We start from the raw sequence: 25,967 nt of genomic DNA on the forward strand, positions 1-25,967 counted from the left end.
TTTCTCTAAGGCAACAGCCTGGGACTGGGTATTGGTTCTTTCTGATTGGAAGCTTAGTGTAAGTAAGAAACTCTATTGAGGAGGTGATTATGAAATGGTTTTCTCCGTAGTGGATACGCCTCTTTTATCATCTGTCCCCCTGCTCTTTGGTTAGTGGCAAGGAGCTCGCTGTGGGACCAGCCATGTGCAGCAATTCCTAATACAGAGGAGCCAGCCAGAGCTGTGGTACACTAACCCTAATTCGTTTTTTTTTTTTTTCTTTTATCTACCATCAGGCTGGTGGGTAAACTGCAAGTGAACCAATGTCAGCCACACCACACTCCACGGGCTGGCCTGCACACCAAAAGGCACGCATGTGTCCTTCATAAGCTTCATTAACTCTTTTGGAAGAGAGAGTGCTACTTTGACATATTAATTAGTTGCCAAGCTTTCTTTTACTCCAGGTTAACCTTTGTGTTGGTCACTTGATTCAAATTGCTGATAATTGCAAGGCTGTTAGAGGTCTGTTTATGCAAAGTGTACTTAAAGGAGCTTTGCTGTCGGAGTGAGCAGGCAAATGTTTCGTATCACTTCAGGGCTGCTGGATTGTGCAAGTCCCACTCTTCCCTCCTTATAAAGTGAGAAAGCATCCAAGGAGAAGCAAAGCAAAGATAAAAACAGCAGAATACCCAAAGAAGTTACTGTTAAGAAAGTTCAATCTTAATTGAAAAAAAAAAATGGCGAGAGAGCAGTCTGATAAGAAGTTGTCAGGCAATGAAATAGTTCCTGTTATATTCTGTATTATGTTACACTATACTGTGCTCAGAAGTGACTGACTTTCAGATTGTCCATTGTGTGCTTTCATTTTTTTCCCATGAGTGCTAAATAAAGCGTTTTACTTCTACAGGACAAGAGTAGTAAGATTATGGATGTTTAATCAGAACTTTCTGGCTAAAGTAACCTCCCCCCCCCCAAAAAAAAAAAAGTTACAGGTTAGCTTAAATTATACGAATTCCCATTTCATAAGTCTTCATATTGTACTATCTTTAATATTTTTCTTATCAAGACAGAAAATGCAAAATGTTTTTTATAACATACTTCTTTAAGCAATGAAGACAAACAATGCTTTTCACAAGGTGTTCTTCTGACACTTCGTTCCAACTTCTCTCTGCTATCTCTGCCAAAGCTGGTTCCTTGAATCTGTCTCTAGTTTTACATTGCCCCCAAACAGGGTCAGGTTTCTGTTTTTACCAGTAAGTTAATTGTGTGAACAATTTCACTCTGTCCTATTTATTTCCTGGGATTGTTTCTGATGTGTATTTTCTGCTGGCAGGGTATTGCTAGTTGGTGAATGCTAGTAGCACAAATGGAAAGGTTTTATCAAAACTTCATCCAGTTTATGTCTTCTTAGCTAAGTTGTTGGGTAGTTTTCAGAAAAAAAGTGGCATGAAAACTGACTTCCCATTTGTATGTACAAGTATCTGCATTCAAATGTTACAGAAATGTCTGCTTAAGTTTTCTGATGTGTAGTTACTGGAAATCAGGACAATTAAATTGATAAAACCTGAAGTTCTGTTTTGAGATGCATTGTATACTTCTCGCTGTGATAATTCATGCTATAAAATAGCATATACCATTCAGACTGAAAGCTTTTTGGACAGAGACAAGCAGTCATTCTTACGTATTCCTATTATGCCTTGCACAATGGGATTGTTCCTTCTTAGTGCTACCACTTTTCAAGTAATGAATGTACCAGTAAAAATACTTTTCTCTGGACTTATCTCACAGTAGAAAAGTGCCATTATCTCACTGTTGGGAATGTTCAGGATTTATTTTTTTTTTTATTTTTTCCTTTATGACCTATTTTATGGGGTAGATGCTTCTTACAGTTATTTCTTTTTTTCCACAGCCATCTGTCTGTATTCGTTATTGTGTAAATTTCAGTTTCTCTTGCCATTTGTTGTGTAGTAAGTCATTTTTATTCTAGCTAAATCTTCTATTTTAATTTAATGCTATGTTTTATGAGAGTAAAACAGGAGTAATCATGTGGATCTTAGGTCATTTGTGCAAGGCACTGTTTTTATACATATATGTATTGAAGTTCATAAATGGAGAATAAGATTGTTTTGAAATTTAGAAATGAGTGTTTAACTAAAGTAGTTTTGGGATAGTGAATTTACATTTTTCATTGCAGGAGATCTGTTTGGTTGTTATTCCAGCTGTTAAAAGACGTAAAGCACAGTAGCAATTGGTATATGCCAAAAGAAATATTATTTGAGTACCTAAAAATAATGTACTAAAGGGGAAAAATGCTTTCAGTCTCTTCATGATCTGCTACTCTTCAAGAAGACCTGTAGTAAAGGGAAAGTGATCCCCACGTGGTTCAGTAGTGATTTGGGAAAATAATGCTTAATTTATGAGAAGACAACCTGAACCAAAATGTTGTAGGCTGCTTTCCTGCCAGCAGTTTTAGTGGCTTTTTTTATACTCTGCTCTCTTTCAAGGTTGGCATGAGGAAGGTAATTCAAACTACTTTTCTGCCATTATACATTTTCCAAATTGCAACAACTCAGCAAGATTTTTTTTTTTTTTTTTGTGTAGGTATATAGTGTGCAGGGTCTTCCAAAGTTTGATGCGAAGGACTGTTTCAGTACAGGTGTACCGTATCCCTTTGCACATCATGTGTCGCAGGTGATGGGTGGTTGGTCTTAGCTGCAAGGAATACCATCAGTCTCCTCATGATTTTTGAAGTGATTTACTTGCTGGATAGGAATCCTGCAGGGCTGAGGTCTGCTGAGTATTGCTCTTAGTTTCATGTGCTGTCTGTGAGACAGCTAGCTAGCTGTTCTAAAACGAAGCGTGTGATGACAGGGTATGCGTTAGCTTGCAGTCTTCTTACATGACCGTTACTCTTATGTTCTGACTCCTTTTCAACTTGTCACCTCTGTTTTACTGAGGGGAGCTCCTTCAAACTGACTTGGTTACCATCTTTCTCTTCCCTCAGTTAAAAGAGAAAAAAAGCTATGTATTTATTTCTCAAATACTGTCCTCAGCTACATCACCCCCAAATGAGTAGCCATCTACTCCTTGTTAGAGGGCTGTCTTAACCTTTGTCACTATACTTTTCTCAGTCAAAGCAGGTGTCTGTGTATGTGTTGACGACATGAGTTTGATCTTCATCTCTGGTGTTCTGCAGGGAACGTTTCTTTGTATTTGTAAATTACTTCATTTTGTCTTTTTAAAGACTTCTACATCTTTCAGTTACTCCATATATAATGATGTCCACAGAGATACAATAAACAACCAAATTGTCTTAAATGGGAGAACAGCTGGGCATGTACTCGTGTACTGTTCTCTAGAGCTGTGGATGAGTTGATGTTAACTGTGGTCTTGTTTCATTCAAACTTACTTGGAGCATGCCCATGCAGTGGATCCTGGCCTCCAACCAGACTTTGTGCCACAAACCCTTTGGGCTTGGCCATTCAGCCAGTTTGCAATCCACTTCACTGCTCATCCAGCCCATACATCAACAACTTGTCTATGAAGATCTTAGAGGAGACAAGAATTTAAAGCCTTACTGAAGACCAGTCCAATATCCTCTGCTCTCCTCTAAGTCTAAATGACTAAGCCAGTCATTTCATTGTAGATAGTTATGAGTCTGGTCAAGAACAATTTCCTGTGGGTGAATCCGTATTGACTCTTCCTGATGACTTTCTTGTCCTTCATATGCCTGGAAATGCTGGTTCCCAGGATTAGTTTTGTCACCTTGCCAGGCATGGAGGCTGACCAGCCTGTAGTTGCTCAGGTCCTCCCTACTCCTGGTGCCTGTTTCCCAGCCCCAGCCTTAGAATCGGTGTTTTGGTCACTTTTGATCATTGATACAGCCTGCCTTGTGGCTTGTTTATTTCTTTTTGGTCTGCTTTCAGTGTCTTTTCACCAGGGTGGGTTCAGGTGGGTTTCTCCCTGTATTACTTTGCTGTATTGCCACTTCAGTGCTCAGGAAGTAGAGAAGGTGGGACTAGGGCAGAGCAGGATCAGCAGTTAAGCTGTTACAGAGCCATGATCTCACGTGTATACTGTGCAAGTTAAATCAGTTTTCCATGTGGTGGTTAGAGGTCACATGCACATTTCTGTACTCTTCACAGAAAAAAAAGACATCAGATGGAAGGGTGTTTTGGCAAGGCATTTTGCTGTATTTTCATGTCAGCTTGCTGTTGGACTAGTCAGGCAGTAGTTATTTCTGAAGGGCAGTGTCTTGGCAGTAAGTGAATTTAAAATTATGCCTTAGAACATTTGTGTTTGACCATTTTGGGGGGGGGGAACGTCCAAAACACCTCACCTTGAAAATTGCAAGGTTTCCATTTTTATCTGAATTTGCATGCTCTTTATATGGGGGAGTCCAGACTGCTGTAGCAGACTACAGTTTGGCTCCAAAGAACATGAGTGTATCACCTCTGTAGTGTGTAACCTTCACAGCCTTCAGGTTTAATTTGAAGTTGCCTTCCTGGCTTTTGGAAAGCTGCATGAATTTTCTCCACCCTCTCTCTGTGGTCTTTGTTATATCTGCTTGCTGATCCAAAACGTGGTCCCTCTCCATCTTCCCCACACCTCCAAGTGGCTGGGAGTAGTTCCTCTGTTTGCACTATCACCTTAATGCCTGAATGGCCTGCTTTTTTTCCCCCCAACTTTCAGTCTTTGCTTGTGTCTAAATCTCTCCCTTGATTCAATTACAACTTGCTTTCCTTCCCTCCTGTGTTCCTAATTGCTTGAGTCATACTTGCTTTTGTATTGGATTATAATTTTTTCTTTTCTCTTTTCTGAATGAAGCAGGATTTTCTCATTTCTTGTCACTTAAACCATCCTTCTCTTTCGGTTGCTAAGGTTCGTAAGCCTGACATGCTTTTGTCCCCATTTTCCTTTCTCACGCTCACAGACATCTAAGTTTCAGCTACCTTTATTGTGAACATTTCTTTATATTTTCTAGAAATATGTATTTTTTTCTGCTTAAAAAAATATATCCCTGTCTTTTGAGATAGGGCAGTACAAACAATTTCCAATTAGTTCTGTGTATTTAGTTTTTTTTTTTTTTTTTTTTTTTTAAGTCTTGTAAAAACTGGGATCATTCATAAATATAATCTGTTGTTTTTTTTTAATGAGAAGATTTCAGCTTCTGGAAGGCTCACAGTTACGTGTTGTCCAATAACTCACCTACACTGCATTTTAATGTTTTTGTTTCTTTGCAAAGATTACAAAAACCTTCAAACATTTGCTAACTACTTTGTCTGCTTTTCCAGTCTGTCACCTATACCTATAGGAAATAAGGTAAAACCTTTCCTAAAACCAGTATGTGACCCTCAACCAGAGTTACAAAGAGTGTGTTTTTTTTTTTCTAATTACTCTACTCGTTAGTGAGAAACAGAACAAAAATACAGTTTTATACTTGAATCGGGAACCTGCATATGTGAAAGTTAGTATAAATCGTAATTGCATTGTGCTTTTGCCATCTTGTTGTGTTTCATCGAGCACAGGCTTTTATCTTTTTTTTTGTCAGTCCAGCACTTTTCATGAGAAACTGAGTTTTCTTTTATAGGGTTAAAAAAATGTTTTAATAACAGAGAAACTGCAGCACAAAATAGGTATGTGTGGGATCCCGTAAAAAGGGTTCTTTATAATGAAAAACGTTGCACCACTATTTAAGGAAAAAAAATCTTATTTTTAGCTACTTGGATTCTCTGTCCACACTGTTGTATTTTGTGATACTTGTTTTCTAAGACTGTCATGTAAATAGACATAAGTAATGTTTTCTTATTTTTTTTCTAAAACCTCTGCATATCGTGAATGAAGAATTAAAATTAAATTTGGATAAGTTGTGTTCAGGACAGGCAAAGTATAATTTATTTATTATTTCACTGGCATTTTATATTTAAGTAAATATTTGCTGATTTATCCATAATGGTGATAGAATAATTTTTCTGTTTCAAGTATACTTGTTTCTGGAGTAAAATAGGTGTAGTGTCCTTACAGTAAACAGATTTTCATTTAGTATGAGATGTAAGATTGTGTTTAAAATTAGCAAACTTTAGTATTCCAAATTTTTTAATGTATACATTTTAAAACTACTGGGTATAAGGTATATATTTAGCATCACCTGCATCAAATAATTGCATGAATTCAAAGATGTGTTGTGTTTTGTTAGTTGGAAATTCTGATTTATTTATTTCTTACAATGAGTTTTTTAATTTCTGCCAAAATGAAATGGAGACAAAGAAATGTGTATTTTCAGGCTGTTTGAGGGATAATCGCTATTTTCATTATGGAACTGTTGTATTTTTTTCCTGACTCCTTTTGGTTTTGGATATTGCACCTCAGAAGTTCATTGGTAATAATTCTGTTGGTTATACTCTGAAGAATGGAATTTTGCTTGGTAGTTTATTAGCTTCTTCCTACTTTCTCCCTCTCCTTTTCAGCTGTTGTAAACTGTAAGTGGCATACAGGGAGGGTCCAAGCTGTAGTTCTCATATCCCAAAGTATTGCCAGTTAGACAACATTTTGGGATATGAGACATTGGCTCTGGGACATGTGAATGTGAATCAACTATGAAATGCACTTTTGAACTTCATTGCATATCAGTAAATCTGCGTTACTAGCTGTATTTCATGGGTTATAAATCAGTAGTGATACTGAATTTTTTCTGTTTCCTGTGGCTTGTAGCACATTCCAAGTGTTCTCGCGTGATGGGTTTCTCACTAGATGCCATCTATCTTGCACGAGAGAATTCTGGTCCCAGCAGTGGTGAGGATTCCTGACAGCTCAGGGTCTCTGTTAGAAACGTGAGGGTTTTGAATTTCATTTTCTCAACATGCTCAGATGGACACTGGGAAATGAGTGACTAAAGCCAGAGATCGAAAAGACAGTTATCTACATATGGTAGCTTTTCTGACCAAGTATATTAAAATGTAAGTTTTATCTTCTGGTTTATAGGACTTCAAAGACTCAACTGAAATAGAAAATGTGTAGTGGTCTTATCTCAGAGTCCTGAGATTGAGTCTTCTTTATCAGAAGCATAAATAATTTGACACAGGAACTCGGTTCCTGACCTTTGGGCAGGAAGAGCCCAGGGGAATGAGATAGCACGGAGGTTAGATTGTCTCTTATCCTTTGAGTGGTGATTCCCCCACTAGCTTTGAGGTCATTGTCAGGACAATATGGAAGACCATATGGTTACTACTGTGGGGCTACCTCGTGGGTAAATAGAGGGTTTCATTGTATTCTGGTTCTGTGTAAACTTTAACCTCTAGAGCCACAATTCATCAAAATAAATAGAACAGTTAAATCCCTGTCTGATTTTTTTCCTCCACAATCACAGATTCAGAGGACAAAGTCAAACACACTCACATTTATTGATACGTCTTCCCAGCAGGCTTTCATTTGTTTAGTGCTGTGAGTTTTTTTTGGGGGGTAGGAAGGGGGAGTAAAAACAAAAACAAAACCTGTTCCGTGTGCAGTTGTTTTCATTTTGAGCCTGTCACAGTATGTAATCAGACCCTTACCGAGACCAATGCAAGGTTAACTTTTCTCTTATACAGAACCTAGAAATGAAGCAATTTGAATATCTGAATGCAAAAACTGCAGTGCACTGTTGAGTATGTTTATATCTGAGCTAGTTATGACAAAGAAACGAAGCTTGAGTAAATAAAAGTAAATTACAGAAATATTTTCAGCGTTGCAGCTGATGAGCACTGTTTAGGTTTAGGGTAATTCTCCATATCGTATTTCATCTCTGCAGTAAGGTATTGATAGTAATGATAATGATTAGTGAAGTGTATGTCTTAAAGCGTATCACGTTCCACTATACCATTGCAAGCTCGAAAATGAAATATAAGCCGCATATTTATATACATGGCCTTATGGAGGAATTTTGTTAATAGAATTATAGGTCAGGAGTTTGTGTTGTTGCTGATGTCTGTCAACCTCCCACACAGCATGTATGTAAATATACCTATGTAATGAGATTTGGGTTTGAGAATCTTCGTGAGGCTTCCCCTAAAATATGGTTAAGTGTTTTTTTTCCTACATGCAAAACTACGTATTTCTCTGACACGTTTTTTTTTGCAGTTCCCAATGTGTACAGTTTATCGAATAATGAACCAAAACATTTTAGAAAATGTCACATCTCCAACTTCACCACTGTAGTGTAGAACTATGAAGATGAACTGATGCTGTAGCTCCTCAAGAGTCTTTGGTTAAAATCCTGGTTGAGATACTTCTGTTTATTTCTCATATTAAATTAGGCATGAGTCCCTCTTTCATCCCTAGCTTGACATATGAAAAGTAATTGTTTAATAATGTTTCAGAGCCTTGAGAAATTAAGAGCAACTTAGCCAGAGGTTGAGAAGATATCTGGACTATCTCCAGAATTCCCAGTCTAATTACTTTCTTCTTGTTGAACTGAAGCAAATTTATCTTTGGAAAATATGAAATGTCAAGTTATGAGTTTCTGTATTAAACATTTTTCAATTAAAATAACTATGGAAATATCCACACAGCACTAACTTTTCCTAATTGCGTGGTGAGAAAATTAATTTCCATAGAATTACAGTAAAAATGCAATAATTATCATTACTTTTTTGACCCAGCAGTTGACAAAAGAATAATAACCTTTTTAGAGGTACTTTTTACTTACTTAGCATTTTAAGCCTAATGACTCTTGTATGATTTCAGAGCGTGCTTAACTTTCAAGACCTGATGTGATAGTTAGATTTAAAAAGTAATACCTTTGCTTTTTTTTTTTTTTTTTTTTTGCCACTTTTTGCAGTGCTGTCCAAGCAAGGAATTGGAGGAAACCACATCAGTGCTTTTCAGGTGCATCTTGCATCTGCTTTTGGCTTATCCCCATTAAAGGGAAGGCATGGTGGCAGAGACAGGATTTCAGACATTGTTTCCTGTAAGAAAAGAGGGTTTTGTGTTCATGTGTTGCCTTCTACAAGAGGAAAAAGGCAGTCTTAGGTGGAAAAATGTTGAGCTTTGTTGACCTATTGTAGGGTGATCACAGTAGGGTGACACATACTTTGTGAACAGCAGAGCTGCCGATTGACTTCTGTTAGCCTGTTGTCACAGTTTTGACTAGCTGCTCATAAGCTGACACAGGGAGGTGAGTCCTTCCATGAAACCCTGTGGGTACCAGAACCTCTCTCTGCAGGCAAGAGTGCTGGTTCTGAATATGATACATCCTCAGTACCTGAGACAAGAGGCTGAAGGAGAGAACTCACCATACTGCGAAGGGAAGGGAGCAGGTATAGGTCGTGGATTTTGCCACAGCTAAAATATGTGGCAGGGATGCCGGAAGGGTAGTCTTAGACACTGAGTGAAGATCAGTGTGAGAGCAGGCATCTAGGCAATGGGCTGCCCAAGCTGTTCACACCAGCCGAGCTGAAGAACTGGATGTTGAGTGGATGACATCAGTGTATGCCTCTTAAACATTTTTCTGCTGGTAGACATGATAGCAAACCTTGTAGTTTAAGTAATTTAAGAATGTAGTCTTAAATGGAAGCGCTAAACAACTAATGGAAAGAATGACTCCTGAAGTTGTTAAGGTATGAAGAGAACATGGAGGTGTATGAGTGTGCAACTCAGCTTAGCTGAGCTATGTCAGAAAAGAGCATTGCCATGTGAACTAAGTTAAAGAAACAAGGCAAAACAAATACCTCTAACTGATGGTAATTGCACTAGGCAGCCTTTTATGGAATTGACTGTGGGCTCCATCTGTCATGGAAGTTGTTTGATTTTTTAGATTAAATTGTTCTCTCGCATGAATTTATGAAACATTAACTGTGCTTCACTCACGCAAATTAAGCTCCCCCATTTCTAGATTAGTTCTCCATCTAGGTCATGCCAAGGAGTCGGAGAAAGTTTCAAGGCAACCAAAGCCTTACAGAAGAAGTCACGGTACTTGCCTTTCGTTGCCAGCTTGGGGGCACTTGCCTTGGTGGAGGCTGCAGAGCCTGTGGGGCTGCCTGCAAAAAGGGGCCCAGCTCCTTCAGCTCAGTGACCCCCTTGATGTGGAGGAAGACTGCTACACCCAGTGGTCATCTACTACACTGTCACTTGGGCAGTGACATGGTGCCCTCACCAATATCACATCTGTTAGAAATTTGTTAATACCAAGCACAATTTTAGGGCCTGTACGTAGGGCAGCTCTGTTACATTTGCATCTTGGATGCCTATACTCAAGCAAGGGCTTGCAGGATCATCGTGTATTGCTTCTGGGCTGGCTGGTGTTGTCCCAGTCTTCTGGGATGATCCACTGCTTTCTGTGGGATGAACAGCGAATACCCCCCTGGAAACTCGCCCTGTCTCCTCTCTTTCCATCTCAGCACACCATCCTTGCCAATTTCTCTTTATTCATGGTCTGTGGAAAACCCTGGTTGAAGGCTCTGTTGATCTCAGAGCAGCTGGCATCAATATGCCTGGCAGTTTTTTCTGTTCAGTTTGGCATTTTAGAAAACAAGCAAATACTGTTTGGATTAAAGAAAAAGAAGAAAAACGAGCTATGTAAAATTTGCTCAGAACTCTGCATCCATCTTTGGTTTAATTGTCGAAGAACAAATCAGATTTTCTGTTGAGAAGTAGTTTTGGTGTGTATTTGTTACTTGTCCTTGTGCAGTAGTACTGCCAATTATATTTATTAGCCCTAAATATTAAACAGCTGGCAGGATTCCATTGTATATAAATAAGACATTTGAGACCTGGAAGAATGCCATTCCTAATACAGCCAGCTGGTGCTTTTTACAGTTACATTCAGCACAACACTACTGAATTTCACTGTACATTCAGTGCTGTGTTAATGACAATAGGAAAGCATGGAGTGGTTTGGGATTTCTCTAGGAAATGCCATTGTGTAAAAATACTTTGTTTTGAAAGACTGGCTGTACCAAAGAAATGATAGATTATGCACCTGTTTTGTGCATTTTGATGTAAATACTGTAGTGTTTTTGTATTTGCCAGCAAGATACATAGCAACAAACTGCAGAGTTTTTTTTTTCAGACGTAAATTTTAGATGTTCCTGTGGCACACATGCTTTTCACTTTTTCTATTGCTGTGGTGTTTTTCTATTTAAGTAGTGGTTTCATGCTTCGAAATTCCTGCTTGCTGCCGCTTCTGAAACCATGTGCTAATGTGTTTTTATGTGTCTCTCTGTTTAAATAAATAAATAAATAAATATATGGGCATGATGACTCTCTTATTATAGACCAGGTGATAACTAAAATAGTAACAAATTTAGTCACTGATTGTACTGTAATGAGCTCTTCTTCGGTGGAATTACAGCTTAATCTAAAATGTGGTTAAACAACAATTAGATTGTTTAAGATTTAAAGATCTTTCAAGAATTATTTCAAATAGGATTGCAAGAATTATTTTGAATTTTCAAGCATTATTTTGAAATTATTTCTTAAAATAATTTCAAGAATTATTTCAAATATTTTGAATGATTTTTTTCCTATTGTACATATTAGGAAACTGAGATGTAAGTGTGGGTGTAGGCTGTCTTTGGGTTTACCTAGCCAGCAAATACTAGTTTGGAGAAGAACTGGCTTCTTTCTGTTCTTGAATCACTTCGCCATGGTCAGTTCTTTGTATGTGTTTGTTATCAGTACATGTCTGGCAACATCACAGGTAGTGCTTTAGGTGAAGCAGAGGGTAATGCTGGAGGACTCAATGATTTCATGGATAATATTTGTAATTAATAACAGGAGCTTGTTGTGAGCTGTATAACTGGAAGCATTATGTCTGATATGAAGTGTAAAATCATCTCTACTTGTATTTAAGACAGTTTTTTACCAGATTGCCATGTACCCACAGCCTTGGGTAAATTCCATCTGGCATTAAATTCTGCTTGCTGAAATGCCCATTGTACTAAACAGCTGTCTATTTCCATCTCTGAAACAGCTATGCTTGAAGGGTGGATCTTCCTTAGTTTGTACAATGCTCGTGGATGAAAGGCACTTCTCTGTGACTGGTAGTTTAGTACAGATTTCAGCCATGGGGACTGTGGTGTGGGGAACTCAGCAAATCTGTTTAACCTGCAAGATAAATTAGACTGAAATCTGTTTCTCAAGAAGACATGTAGCCTTGAGAAAATAAAGCTGTAAGTGTTTTGCTTGTCCAAGCTGTGAACTGGCACTTGAATGCTGTGTTCAGATGTCTGGTAGAAAGTTGAAGTCAGGTGTTTTCCTCATTGCAATGACCTTTTTACCTCCCTATGATTCCGGGAATTTTGCTTGCAGAAGGGTGAGAATCAGCTGTCCTTGCAAGTTTGATGATCAGGTACTCAGCTGTCTAGCAATTAGAGATGGGGAGGAGAAAAAGATAACTCCACTCTTCTTTCTGCAGTTCAATTATTAGTCTAGTATTGCCATGATGAGGTGTATACCCTTGCTTTTTCAAATACTGGATGTTAATATGTGCTTAGCACCTACAACTACAGTTGCACTGTTTTTTAACCCTATTTTTAATGTTTATGTTACTTCACAGAAGAACTAAACAAAAAGAAACAAAAAAACAAACTAGGAGACGTGAGTGCATCCAACACCTTTTTTGTTGTTAGTAAGATGCTTTCATTTACCAGCTGAGAGAGGAAGAGGGTCAGGATTTGTATTTAATTATGCACGTTTGTTGTGCCTTGGAGAAATGAGGTTTATTTACACTGGAAGACATTCTGACACTGTGGCAGTGTATATTGTGCTGTAGATAGCAGAGGATGGTGCAACTGCAGGAGGTAGAGGGAAGAAGCTCTGGTCCCTTCCACCTTCCTTTGTATCTTATCACCTCCTGGGATACTGCTGGTTTCCAGTCCCTTGCCTGGTCAACCCCCAGTCTTGTGAGATATGTTCAAATATTTGGATTGTGCGTACTATTTGTGGGGGTTGTGTGGAGGATAGAAAAGAATAGGGGAATAATACTAGGGGAAGGAAGGGGGTAAGCATCTTTGTTCTCTTGACATTCCTCTAAAATGCAAGTGTTGTTTGAAACGATTGTAACATATCTGCAGGCTGCTCAACATTGCTTGGCATTGTTATGAGATGAACAAACATGACATTCATTTTATTTCATAAAGCTTGGGTTGTTTTATTTGCTGTTGTTCTTGTGTTGTTTTGTTTGATTTAATAACATTGAAAATTGTTATTACTGAAACTAATAAATTATTTTAATACCTAAAGGGGGCATACAGGAAAGCTGGGGAGGGACTCTTTGTCAGGGAGTATAGTAAAAGGATGAGGAATAATGTCTTTAAACTAAAAGAGAAGAGATTTAGATGAGATGTTAAATGATTATCGCTCAGAGGGTGGTGAGGCACTGGTGCAGGTTGCCCAGAGAAGCTATAAATGCCTCATCCTTGGAGGTGTTCAAGGCCAGGCTGGATGGGGCTTTGGGCAACCTGGTCTGGTGGGAAGTGTCCCTGCCCATTGAGGGGGGTCCCCTTCCAACTTCGCCTTTTAAGGTCCCTTCTAACCCAATTCTATGATTCTATGATTTGGTGGTGAGCTTATACTAGTGGGGGGTGGGAGGAGGGGGGAGGTGAAAAAAGCAAAACAGACAAAGTTCAAAAAGTTTCATAAGAGTTTTCCATTAGACTTGTTTCTGTTTTGGATAACATGGGGGTAAATCTGAAGCTATGCTTCATAAGTCAAAATGCTTTACCTCAGTTTGGTCAAAACTGAGTGTCTGGATGCTGTTAGAGTTTCTCATTTCACCTGATCTCTCATCAGACAAGAGATCAAGATTTCTTAGAATTTGTAGTAATTCTGAAACTGTTTTGCTTAGTTATAAGGAAAACCAAACTTTTAGTGTGAAGCTATGAAAAAAATCTCCTGTGTTTCCTCTGTTCCTGTAAATGTGAAGAATAGTGGATAACTGAACAGAAAGGGGGGATACTAGGGAATACCATGGGAATACTAGGTTGACCTTAGACCAAATATCATTGCATGTAATTTTATACCAATACAACTTTCTTTCAACCTTAGATTTTTTCTAGTACCCCAGTGAAGCTTTTTCATTTAACAGGTATGACTAACAGGTATGTAATGTGATAGATTGTTAAAAAAGCACTAGGAAAAAGTGTATCAAATCTGTGTCTTAGGTTTATGTATTGGCAATAATTTCACTTAATTGGAAACGTCTTGCAATGCAACTTCCTCTTATTCATTTGTAACTTAGATAAAACTAAAAGAAGCTGGAGGAATCTTAGTGCCAGCAGGTAATTTCATTGATTTTGAATGCTAAACATGGAAGAAAATTACTCTGGTCCTTCCCAAATTTATTAAACTCCCAAAGCTGATCATTATCTATCCTCTGATCTCAGCTGACTGGTATTTGTGAGGTTTGTATCAATGCCTTGGGTGGTGTTATGAGGACAGCCTTTCATAATGATGAGCTGGTCTGGACTGCATTCTTCTCTGATATGGTCATCACAGGGTTTTTGTTAAGCACAGGCTTTCAGAGCTCTTACTTCCTGTTACTATTCAGTTCAACTTATATATAGCATTTTGTGAAGGTTCCATTTTTCGTTTAGATGTAATTACTTCACAGAATCTAATTCTGGATTATCGCTGAAAAAAAACAACAAAAACAAAACAATGCTGTAGGTTGAAGTATTAAAGTAACAAAGTCTAAGTAGCGAAAGAAAAGAGGCATCAGTTATTTGTCTTGTCTTAAATCCTGATACCCATTTCCCAAATGTGTGCTTCATTAGGCCCACCTGTTTGGAATGCTGGATAATGTGCAGTAAAGTGTGTTAGACTCCAATACACATATTAATTACATGTATATATAATTAATCATATTTAATTTATGCATATATCATGATATAATTGCTTTTTATCATATTGAAAGATTTTTAGGTAAAACTCTTACAGCATGTTTTTTTTAAAAAATTAGATGAGTGGTGAATATTCCCATGCCTGAGGCCTTTCATCTTGCCCTTTATGTTGTCATGATATAGAATATGTCAGATGTTTCATACTTATCATGAATTATCTTTTCACTTAATTAAGGTAAGAAGCAGAAAGTTGTCAGAAAATGACTTGTAGATCTTTTGGGGTCTTTTCTAAAGATACAGATGTCTATGATGGTAATGGCTGGGCTTAAAGATTTGCTGTTCTTTTTTTCCCAACAGAAGTATTTCTTCAGTTTTTAGTCTTCTCTGAAAGTCTTGCTTATCAGAAGTCATCTTTCACAAGACATACTTGAGGTTTTATTTGAGCATTTCAACTCAGGCTGTGCTCATGCTCTTAGTAAAGTTAATTGCCCATGTTCCTTGAAAGCAGGATTATGGATTCTTGGGCAAGTGTCAAGCACAGACAAACAAGTGAATGAAAGATTTATGTCAGTGAGGATTAATTTCCCACACTTAAGATAAATAACAGAGCACTGTGTAATGCTGAAGCATCCTTAACTGTTCCAGTGACAAATACATGAAACAATTTTCTTGTAATATCAACTTGAAAAGGTGTAATAGGCATTGAATTTGTTTGGGTAGGAATATATTTATTGGTAGCACTTCCATTTTCCAAGACAAGAAAATGAACTTCTTTTGAACATATAGATGTTAAATATAATTTCTAGGATCCGATCTTTTCAATGATTTCATGGAAAAAAAAAAAGTCAAATACTTCTTTGTGATGGAAATCTCTTAGTTTCAATGGAAATAACTTTTTAGTGTGAAATGTCTCCATTATGCTCAGGATCAGGACTCTCTTTCTGAATTGTCAGCTGTAACTTCTGTCCTTGTGTCCAAAATTATTCATTTCATGTAAATTTAATGTAAATGTAAACTCACTGAGGCAAACGCTAATTCCAAACAATATTAGTATGATACAGTGTCACGTCTCAAATGTTTGCTGGTCAGTGATGTGAGTATTTGATGTAACTGAACTATAATGAAGCTTTGGAATATTTCAGCCCTCCAAGTACTTCATGAAGCCCTTGTATGTCTAACTTCAGCTCAGAACTGACCATTTTATTTCTCTGCTTGCAAATACAGATTTTTACTTTTTTTTTTTTTTAATAGAAATAAATAGGGTCTACACTAATCTTACTGTTTTAAGCACTGTGACCCATATCTGCCTTCTTTTTAGAATGATCTCTGAAGGAGATGAAACTACACAGAGACACATGCACTTGTGTGTATATACAAGGAAGAAGATGATGCCATGTCGTGGATTTTGAACCCAGAGGGGAATTTTCACAGAGCTTCACAGTGGAGCTGAGGTCTCTGGGGACTGAAGTTCCTACAAGATTTATGAAAATAAGCAATGGGAGGGGGGACAAAGAGGGAGAGAGTGAAAGCAAGTGCATTAATGCTCCCAATCAGGAAGGCTTCTGTTCGCACTCATCTTTTGTTAGACAGCAGAATCCATGCTGGAGGCCAAGCATGAGCCGTAGATGTGTAGGATACCAGGCTTTGTGCTTGTTTACCTCTTTGTATTGTAACTGCCTGGCAACCAAAGGCAGAAATAAGAAAAGATATTAGGAGCTAGTGGGTATTTTGTCAGTGGAATGTTAATAAGTTGGATGCATTGACTATCTGAAACGTGAGATTCCTATCATAATGTTTTTGTTTGGAAAGGGAATTGCTTGAATGAGTAGCAGAAGGCAGAAAGTGTGTGTACATGGGAAGGCATACTTTTCTGTCATAGCTGAGCAAAGTGTAATAAAGATGGTGTTTTTGCTGGCTGAGAAATCGTACTGAATGCTAAGAGCCAGCAAATGAGAGCAGGGTCAGTTTTCAGTATTTGAGCAAAAAAAGATTTGGGGAGGGGTTTGAATGGTGGCTTACCTGAACACCTCATAGATTGCAGAAAAAGTAATTTCACTGACAAGAAAAATATCACGTTTTATTCATTTAGAAACAAGCAATGGTTTGACTGCTCTTTTTAGTAAAGCTGAGGCATCTTAGCACATTAAGATTTTTTTTGAGGTTTTGAAATCATTTCACCAGGTTACCACGTTTGTTCTGATTTCTCAGCAGTGTCCCCCCAACCTGTATTCTGGAGCACACAGTGGTTGTATAGTTCAAGGTACATCCAATCCAGCCGCAATCAGAATTACTTTTTATGTTTAACAACAGTTGGACGTATCTAAATGGTGCTTGTCAATCTCACCAAATATAACATCATACCAAATTTCTTGGTGTAAAATAAAATTGTAGATAGATATTGTTAGACTGTTGCCTGGGAACATCAATGGAGTCTCAGGGAGAAGATAGGTGCCTGAATTCTGTTGGTGCCTTGAAAAATGTTCAAACACCATTTTTGGGAGTTTTATAGTCATTTATAGCAATGAGGATCTGAAAGATAGGATTTAGTTCATTGGAATCATGCAGTGGCATATGAGTTGAATTGTAAAACACATAATAGACCTCAGTTTCTTAATATAAACTTAAGATTTTTGATAATAAAGGGTAAAGGCCACAAAAACTGAAGTATTCCATAGGAGGAGTGAAAGAATTGAGGACTTGTGCCTGAGGTTCCTATATTTGCAAGGAACATTTTACTGTGGAATCCTAGGAAATGCACTACAACCACTTCTCCACATTCCCTTTTGTAAAGATAAGGGAATGAGAAGAGGAAAAAAAAAAACAAACAAAACAAAACTAACAAAATAAAACACAGACACACACACAAACAAACAAAAAAATATATATTTGCTGCAATATATCTGTTCCAGAAATAAAAATCCATTCTGTCTCAACTTTGTCAGTCAATGTGACTTGAGCATACAAGTTACTGGGAATTTACTGGGAATATCATATATATATATATTGATATATATCTATGATATATATTATATATATATATTATTTTTTTTCTACTGGTGAAAGCAGTCTCTTGTTTGCTGCCGTTGGTAGTATCCAAAAAAAGGTCATGAAGAGCAGTTAAGCCTCATAGTCTGTTTAGAATTAAAATCACTTGGGGATGGCATTATGATAGCTTACAGGGAAAAGTTGTTATGTATGAACAATGTAAAAAAATAAACAAACAAAAAAAAACCCTGCTTGTTTCTTTAGTTTCATTACCAGAATTATCAAAGTCATCAACCTATGTGAATCTGATAAATGTTCTGATTTGGAAACAATTTCTGTAGTTTCACTGACTTACTTTTCACCTTAGCTCTTTCTAAAGCATTAGCTGCAATCTTGATAGATTTGTGACAGTATTTTGGTCAAGTGTGCCTTCTGTTTAGCAGTACTTGAGAATTAAATGATAGATTTCAAGTCTTGTTTATGCAAGTGGTAATGACATGGTGGCAATTGTTTCCCAGCAATTCTGTCTTCATTACAAATTAATGAAGTGATAACTGCTCGTTGGGACTTGTAGGTGAAGAACATAGATGTGGTGTTACCTTTATCATGCAATTCATTTGCCCGGGTACGCATGCCTGATAAGAAAGTTATGAACAAAAATTAGTGAGATTTGTGCAGAAAAATAACATCTGCTGTAGAGATGCTTTAAATGCTACAAGTTCCTGATTTTGTTTCTATCTCCCACTGGATGTGTAAAATACGTTGAACTGATCAGAAATATTATGGAAGAGATAATAAGTAGATCACTTATGGATCACTGTGAGCTGCTTTAAACATCAATAACATGCTGTTTCATAATCTTACCAAGTTTCATCTAGTAGTTTAATTTTTGAATTTTTATTTGTCCAGATAAGACCTGTAGTTAAGTAGGTATATCCAGCTTCCTGGGAGGCAATGACGGCACCTGAATGGTTTGTTGCACAGAGCCTGTTGGCTCAGGGACACTACTAGTACAAGGATGGATATCAGAGGAAGGTACTCTGGTGAGTTTTGGGAGCTAAGTCTGGGAGCAAGGGTCCAGCTGCCTCTCATGCAGGTGGGGGCAAGTCCTTGTACGATGGGCTGCCGTGGGACACCCAGTTCTCTGGTGGCCACGGGCTCTGGTGCAGTAGCCTTGGCTCCCAAAGCCCCAGGACTGCTAACTCTCTGGCAGAGCAGTGTGGCACGGCTTGCTGCAGCATTTCAGCTGCCACGTGCATATGCAAAGACTTTGATTTTAGCTCTGCTGAAGCAGGCAGGAAGAGATAAAACTTGTGTATAGTCAGTTCCTTAAAATGAACTAAAATAAACTTAGTTTCAATTAAAGGAAGAGTATTTACACTGCTTTTATCTACTGGTTTAATAACATGATTTAAAATCAGATCATCAGTGGTGTGTGGACAATTTCATTGTGCAGAGCAGCTCTTAGTCATACCAAAACTTCCCTGCGTCAGTGGGTTGGGACTGAGTATTCTCAGATGTTACTGTGATACAGCCAACTCCTGTTTCTCCCTCTCGCTGCCCCCCCCCCCCCCCCCCCTCTTTCTCTCTTCCCTTCTTCCATGTGTGAGAGAGAGAGGGGAGGAGGGTGGAATATGTGTCTTGCAAAGCAAAGACTCTATAAAGGCACTTACTGTTTCTACACCTCAGCTGCATTGTCTGCTAAGTGGGAATAATCCTTTTCCAGTGTTTTCTCTGCAGTATTTGAAGACACTTGAGCAAAAGGTGCTTATGTAAAATGAGTAATTCTTGGACTGAGATCTTCAATATAGCATCGACGTGACTTGATTTTTGAGAGAAAATGCTTTCCTGGAAGAAATTTTTCTTTTTCTCTATTCTCTGAGGGTGGCAGTGATTTCTTGTAACGTACTTATTTCAATCTACTTCACTTGTACTCCTGTACTTGGACCATGCAGTAGCTCTATTTTATGCTCTACTGCTCCCCAGGTGCACTGCATCTGGTCACTGCTGTGGGACAGCATTTGTGGGTGTTTTTATATATATACATATACATACATATATATGTATATAAAATTTTGCAAAGGCTATGTTTGTGGGTAACAGGGAAACAGGCTGTGCTAGCATATGCTCTATTAGGAAACACTTCATTATCACGATAGGAGTTGGCCTTTTTTGTTTTGTAATTAAGTTTGAAGCATAGGAAAGACAATGAGGAGGCTCAGGGGAATCTTAACAGTGTGTATAAATACCTGATGGCAGTGCATGAAGAGTATGGAAACACTTTGCTCTGGTGCCCAGTGGAAGGCCAAGAGGAAGTGGGTACAAACTGAAATTTAAGCACAAGCAAAAACTTTTGTACTCTGAACACAACTGAATGCTGGTGCAGGCTGCCCGTAGAACTTGTGGAGTACCCAACCTTGCAGATGGTCAAAAACCTGAATGGACACGATCCTAAGCAACCTGCTCTGGCTGACCCTGCTTGAGCAGGGAGTTGGGGTGGATGGGGGTCCCTTTTGACCTAAACGATGGTGTAATCCTGTAACAGGTGATGTTTATGGCAAGGATTATTTTAGTTCTAGTGGTTAGGCTTCTTCATTTTGTATTATAAGACTCAGAATATAGAACAGCTGCTGGTTTTGTGTGGATAAAAGTTGAAAAATTGTGACCTGGAAAACAAAACAAACAAACAAGTGGTATCATAGTCATCCATTTGGGGAAAAAGCAAAGGAAGATGCATATGAATTCACTCAGTGGTGTATGGTGAATGTCTTAATGGTAAATATTTACTTTTAAGTATCCCTATAGGATTTCTTTTTTTCCTGTGAATGGCAAATATTCTTGTCCTGTAATTGACTTCAGAATCCAGGTGAGATTGGCCCATGAGTCATTCACAAATAGGAAACCCATTCTTGGTTTTCTTGGGTCAAGTATCTGGGTCAAGTACGTTTGTCACCTCCAAACCAAACAATGACAACATATTCTTCAAAATCTATTTTAGCATTATATCCTATAGAGTATACGCAAGAATTTAGTAACTGAGATACTAAGTTGATAGTAAATTTTAGTAAATCTGGAAAGTGAGCTCAATTGGACTACTTGTTTTGAAGATACATATCTTGAGCAAAATCAACTGTTGCGCTTTGAGGAAATTTAAAGCATGTAATATTATATTTTATGTGGAATTTCAGCAGGAGCCAGTGGCTTTTTTTTTTTTTTTTTTATGTCTGTACTCTGAGTCTTGTTTGAGTCTTTGAGGTACAACTTGATTCTAGCAGTGTAAATGTGGTGTTCTAGAGAGGACCCTCTACTGTTTGAGGTGAGTGTGGTTGTAGAAAAGACACATTGGGATCACAATCGAAAGCATTGCATAGTAAACATGTACCATTAGTTTAAGAAACCAGTTTTCAGTAAGTGCAAAACAGCTGTCATACCCTTCATGCCACCTTGGAATAACTTGGTAGAAACTGATTTCTTACGAGTGAATCCTATGTTCATTGAAGATGTTTACATGTTTTAATAGAAAAATAGTAAGTGCAAGGTGGGCCAGACTTTACTGACTATTTTATAGTAATGTCCAAAGTGGTATCAGACCTGTTTGGAATTGCTTTTTCACAGCTTCTGTCTCTAAATGGAATTTTTATTAGTATGCTCATTAAACTTAAGATATTTCCTTTTTTTTCCTGTTTTTTGTTTGTTTCTTCCAGTGGGAAGAGATCAGTGGTGTTGATGAGCATTATACTCCAATCAGAACTTACCAGGTGTGCAATGTTATGGATCACAGTCAAAACAATTGGCTGCGAACAAACTGGATTCCACGCAACTCAGCTCAGAAGATATATGTGGAACTCAAGTTTACCTTGAGGGACTGCAATAGTATTCCTCTAGTTCTGGGCACTTGCAAAGAGACTTTCAATCTGTATTACATGGAATCTGATGACGACCATTCGGTAAAGTTCAGAGAACATCAGTTTACAAAGATCGACACCATTGCGGCTGATGAGAGCTTCACCCAAATGGATCTTGGGGACCGAATTCTCAAGCTGAATACAGAAGTCCGTGAGGTGGGGCCTGTTAGTAGGAAAGGCTTTTACTTGGCTTTTCAAGATGTAGGTGCGTGTGTTGCCTTAGTCTCGGTGCGAGTGTACTTCAAAAAGTGCCCTTTCACTGTCAAGAACCTCGCCGTGTTTCCAGATACAGTTCCCATGGACTCCCAGTCACTGGTGGAGGTGCGGGGTTCTTGTGTCAACCATTCCAAGGAGGAAGAGCCACCCAAGATGTACTGCAGTACAGAAGGAGAATGGCTAGTGCCCATAGGGAAGTGCTTGTGTAATGCTGGCTATGAAGAAAGAGGCTTTGCCTGCCAAGGTAACGATGCACTCGATGTTCACAGTTCGATTATTAACAGGGCTTTCACTTTATGTCCCTACTCTATGTATTGGGTCATGTTAATTTTCTGCAAATTCTTGAGAGAAATAAATTAGTCCATAAAATTGCCGTGAAAATGGGGTTTATTTGATCTCTGTAAGTAATGTAATTTGATTTTAAAATATTTGACAAGGTTGAAAAATTGATTTTTAGTTAATACAGTATGTAGCAAATACAGTATCTCTCTACCACTCTTGGGTTTCCTTTCAGTAGGTTAAACTTGTCCCAAATGTGTTATGTCAAAATATCTTTGTGTGATTTTTTTCTAACTTTGTGTTGGTGTATAAGTAGTTGGTATCTGCTGCTGAGCTGCATTGATTAGTTGGAGTTGGTCAGAAAAAATAGCATTATTTCAGGCAGTGTAGTCCCTAAATGCAGGTATATTTGGAAAAATGTTTGAATTTCAAAATTGTATTTTCATTAAGGCTCCTGCATTTAACTCAAAATCATTTTTTGCAGACCTTTGTTTTCCGCAAACTGTGGTTATGTGAATGCTCCCAAGAACAGACTTACACCAGAGATGTTGTTTTTTTTTCCCGTAAATGTTTTCTTTAATGATATTATAATGCATAGAATATTTATGTAACTTCAGTATTAATCAAAACATTGGTCTACATTTTGCTTTTTCTAAGAGCATAATTTGGATCTTTTGACGCCTGAGTTTTTAATAGCTTTTTGCAGAGTGCCTGAAAGGGTGCTGGCTTTGTTAAAATTGTCTTTAGTTAAGCAAATTAATGAAAGTTAACATGCAAGTCTTAGGGGGCTACTAGGAGCTCACCAAACAAGAGTAGGCATAGCCACAGTACTTGTGAAACCTGTTCCTTTAATCATGGTGTCTTGCCTGTATTTGGAGGAGTGTATGAATGTCTTTTACTTAGTTTTGCTTTTAAGTAGATGTTAAATTGTTTTTGTCCTCACAGTGAATAAATAGGGGAGCTGAGCTTTTATGTATGCAGTTATTTACAGATATTAGGAAAAATGAGTTGAACTGTTCTGCTAAGAGCTAAAGCCAGGAGAGGCATGCAGGAATGCTTTATCTAGGGCCTCCTATAGCTATGCTTAAAAATGTTGAAATGTTGGTGATATTCTTCTAATCGCTGTATAAGATCTTGCTAACTATAGAGCTTGCTTCCCTGTAGACAGTTGAAAGCAGTTGGTTTGCAGTTTCAGGTATACATGAGTGCAAAAAGACAATCGCTGCAGAAAGTGTCAAACAAGTGAGCAAACAAAAGTTGAGCTTAGTAAAATAAAATAAATGCTGTTATTAAAAACAGGTTGTCAGATGCTTGGGGTAGGCTCCTACTCTGTTCTGCAGAGATTTCGTTGAGTTTACATACGTGTACATGTATGGGTATATCATTCATGATTTTGAAGACATAAAATCAGATCATAGAACTACTATCATTTCTTTCTTCATCTTTTTTTTTCTAACTTCCTCACCAACTGTTGATCAAGGGAGTGATGCATGATGAAACCATTAACAATAGTGACAGGTCATTCTGGTTTATTCTGATTTAACATATGATGTTCTGCTAACTTTTATTGAAAGTCATATTTATCAAATATTTTCAGTGTGGTGTGATTGAAGTGGCACTCCAAAGGCAGTCAGTAATCCAAAACCTCCCATTTGTCTGCATCAATAACTCAGCAGGAGTTGGACGGTTTGGAAAAATTTTAAAGTATATGCTTTGGCCTCCTGCTGAAGGCCGCTCTTGCACCTTTCCTTCCCTTTTCTTTTCTTCTCTCCTTCTCTTAATCCTTCTTTTAGGGTGCTGTATTTTTTTTCTCGGGGAGGGGGGTGGGAGGAGTGTTCGATTGTTTTTCAGCAAGAGAACAATGTAGTCAAGATAGTAGAGTATGAAGAACAGTCAAAATGATGTTGCAAGTATGGTCTGGAATCAAGGCATAATTGACGGAAAAAAATGCTCAGATGAAGTTTGGAATAGCAATGAATAGAAATTTTTGTTTTCACAATAGGTGGAAGCATTCGCTGACTTACAGTGGCCATCACTACTTGATCCTGTATTTGGACAGTTTCTGATTTTTTAAATATTTATTTTATTTTTAATTTGTTTGCTTTAGTAATGCTATTTTTCCAAATGGTGTCGTTGTGATGATTAAAATGAAGGACCCTAGTGGTATGTAATCAGCCCATTTAAATTTTATTGAGAACGGCTTGTCTGAGTACTTGATAAAATATTAAGGCATAGTCACACCCTCAAAATAACACAATTTATACCATTTTTAACATGCTTCTGAGACTGCTTCCCTTTCTCTGTCTAACCAGGAAAAGAGGACATAAGACTCAAGCCTCTTTTCTTCCTGGTGTGATACAAACATAACCCATGAAAAACCAAGACTGGTCTATTAGGTTTACTGGGCGTCTTGGTTCATCAGTAAAATTGTTGTTCTGTTCCCAGTCCTACCAGCTGATAAACATTTTACAAGTTGAGCAATATGATATCCACCTGTCAGGTAAAGAATCATGACTCTTTTTGCTGTGACCATACGTGTCCTCGCTATTGTGAAGGTGTGGAGAAATAATTTCTCAAAAGGCAGTTGTATACATCAGTTCAAGGAATGCTGTCTTCATAACCTACTTCAGTTAACAGCATTTAACAGTTAAGATTTAACACCTCCTCTAGCAAAGACTTTGGCACCTGTTAAATATTTTGTAGGGAGTAGGGTTATATAAGGTAAGGTATGATGTCATGTTTGTGCTATATTGGAGAATCTACTCTTTCATACTTTGTGTCTTTGTTATTTAATATGCATTAGTTAACTAAATACAGAATATCTAATCCATTGTACGCTGTTTATTATTGGAGCTTTGTCAGCACATGCATCATAGTGATTTTGTCTATTCAATCTTTATGTAATATTTCATGGTTAAATAAGGCTATTTCCTCACAATGTCTTTTCTAAGTTGTCTTTATGCCATCTTGTCCAAACTATATCTTTATTGCATCTTTTCTCTTAGAATTACTGTTTTAACCTTTGATTTAAAAAATAAATAATAATAATCTGGTTAGAACTGCACACTAAACACCTTCTGAGAGTCTTCTGTTGATTCTGCAGTCAACATGGATAACTCATCTTTTCCATTTGTTTCCCATAAAACAGCCATAGCAAATTAGATTGAAGCAGGTTTATGCACCTTAGTGTTCTCTCTCTGATAGAATCTCAAAGCAGATTCTTAAGGAAAAACATAAGAAACTGAATAAAGCACTGCTTTACAGGGTATGTTCCTTGGCATTTAACAATCAGCCAGTGAGTTACAAAGCCTTAAGGAGTGTGTTGTAAGAAAAATGGTATGTAATAGGAATCGGTGACCTGCCACCTGTTAATTTGTCTGCCTTTTTGACTCAGGTATATTTCATATCTGTAAGTTTTATGGCAATGAATTCCATAAGTTGTCCTATGTGAAAAGCATACCTTCTAATGTGTTTGTCTTCTGTTTTAAGTCAGTTGGGTAAGGTTTTCCATATCCTTATATAGTAAGAAATAATATATAACTGTTACCATTTCAGTTTTTTTATTAACATGTGTCTCGATCTCTCTCTCCTGTTATCTCTGCTGTCTGTTTTTCAGGCTCTCCCTCTCTTTCAGTGCCTTCTTATTTAGAGTAATTGCTCCATACATTCACTCATCCTTTTTCACTGAGTCATCCATTGTGACTGTCTCTGTAGATACTTAAAGTAAAGAATGTGATTTTTATGAAAAGGGCAATGAGGCTTGCATGTAATATTCAGTTTGCAAGTA

At 37.7% G+C, this 25,967-nt stretch overlaps 1 protein-coding gene across 5 annotated transcripts in view; it reads left to right on the top strand.

The window, feature by feature from the left end:
- EPHA3 (EPH receptor A3) overlaps nucleotides 1-25,967 on the top strand; it is a 226,650-nt gene that overhangs the window by 54,762 nt on the left and 145,921 nt on the right. For all 5 annotated transcript variants that reach the window (XM_072024910.1, XM_027449420.3, XM_027449419.3 and 2 more), the window contains one exon: nucleotides 21,485-22,145. In XM_072024910.1, the coding sequence (XP_071881011.1) occupies nucleotides 21,551-22,145 (595 nt within the window). In that variant the 5' untranslated portion in view covers nucleotides 21,485-21,550. The remainder of the gene's footprint in view (nucleotides 1-21,484; nucleotides 22,146-25,967) is intronic.

This window comes from Anas platyrhynchos, chromosome 1 (assembly GCF_047663525.1).
Source record: "Anas platyrhynchos isolate ZD024472 breed Pekin duck chromosome 1, IASCAAS_PekinDuck_T2T, whole genome shotgun sequence".
NCBI classification, from domain to species: domain Eukaryota; kingdom Metazoa; phylum Chordata; class Aves; order Anseriformes; family Anatidae; genus Anas; species Anas platyrhynchos.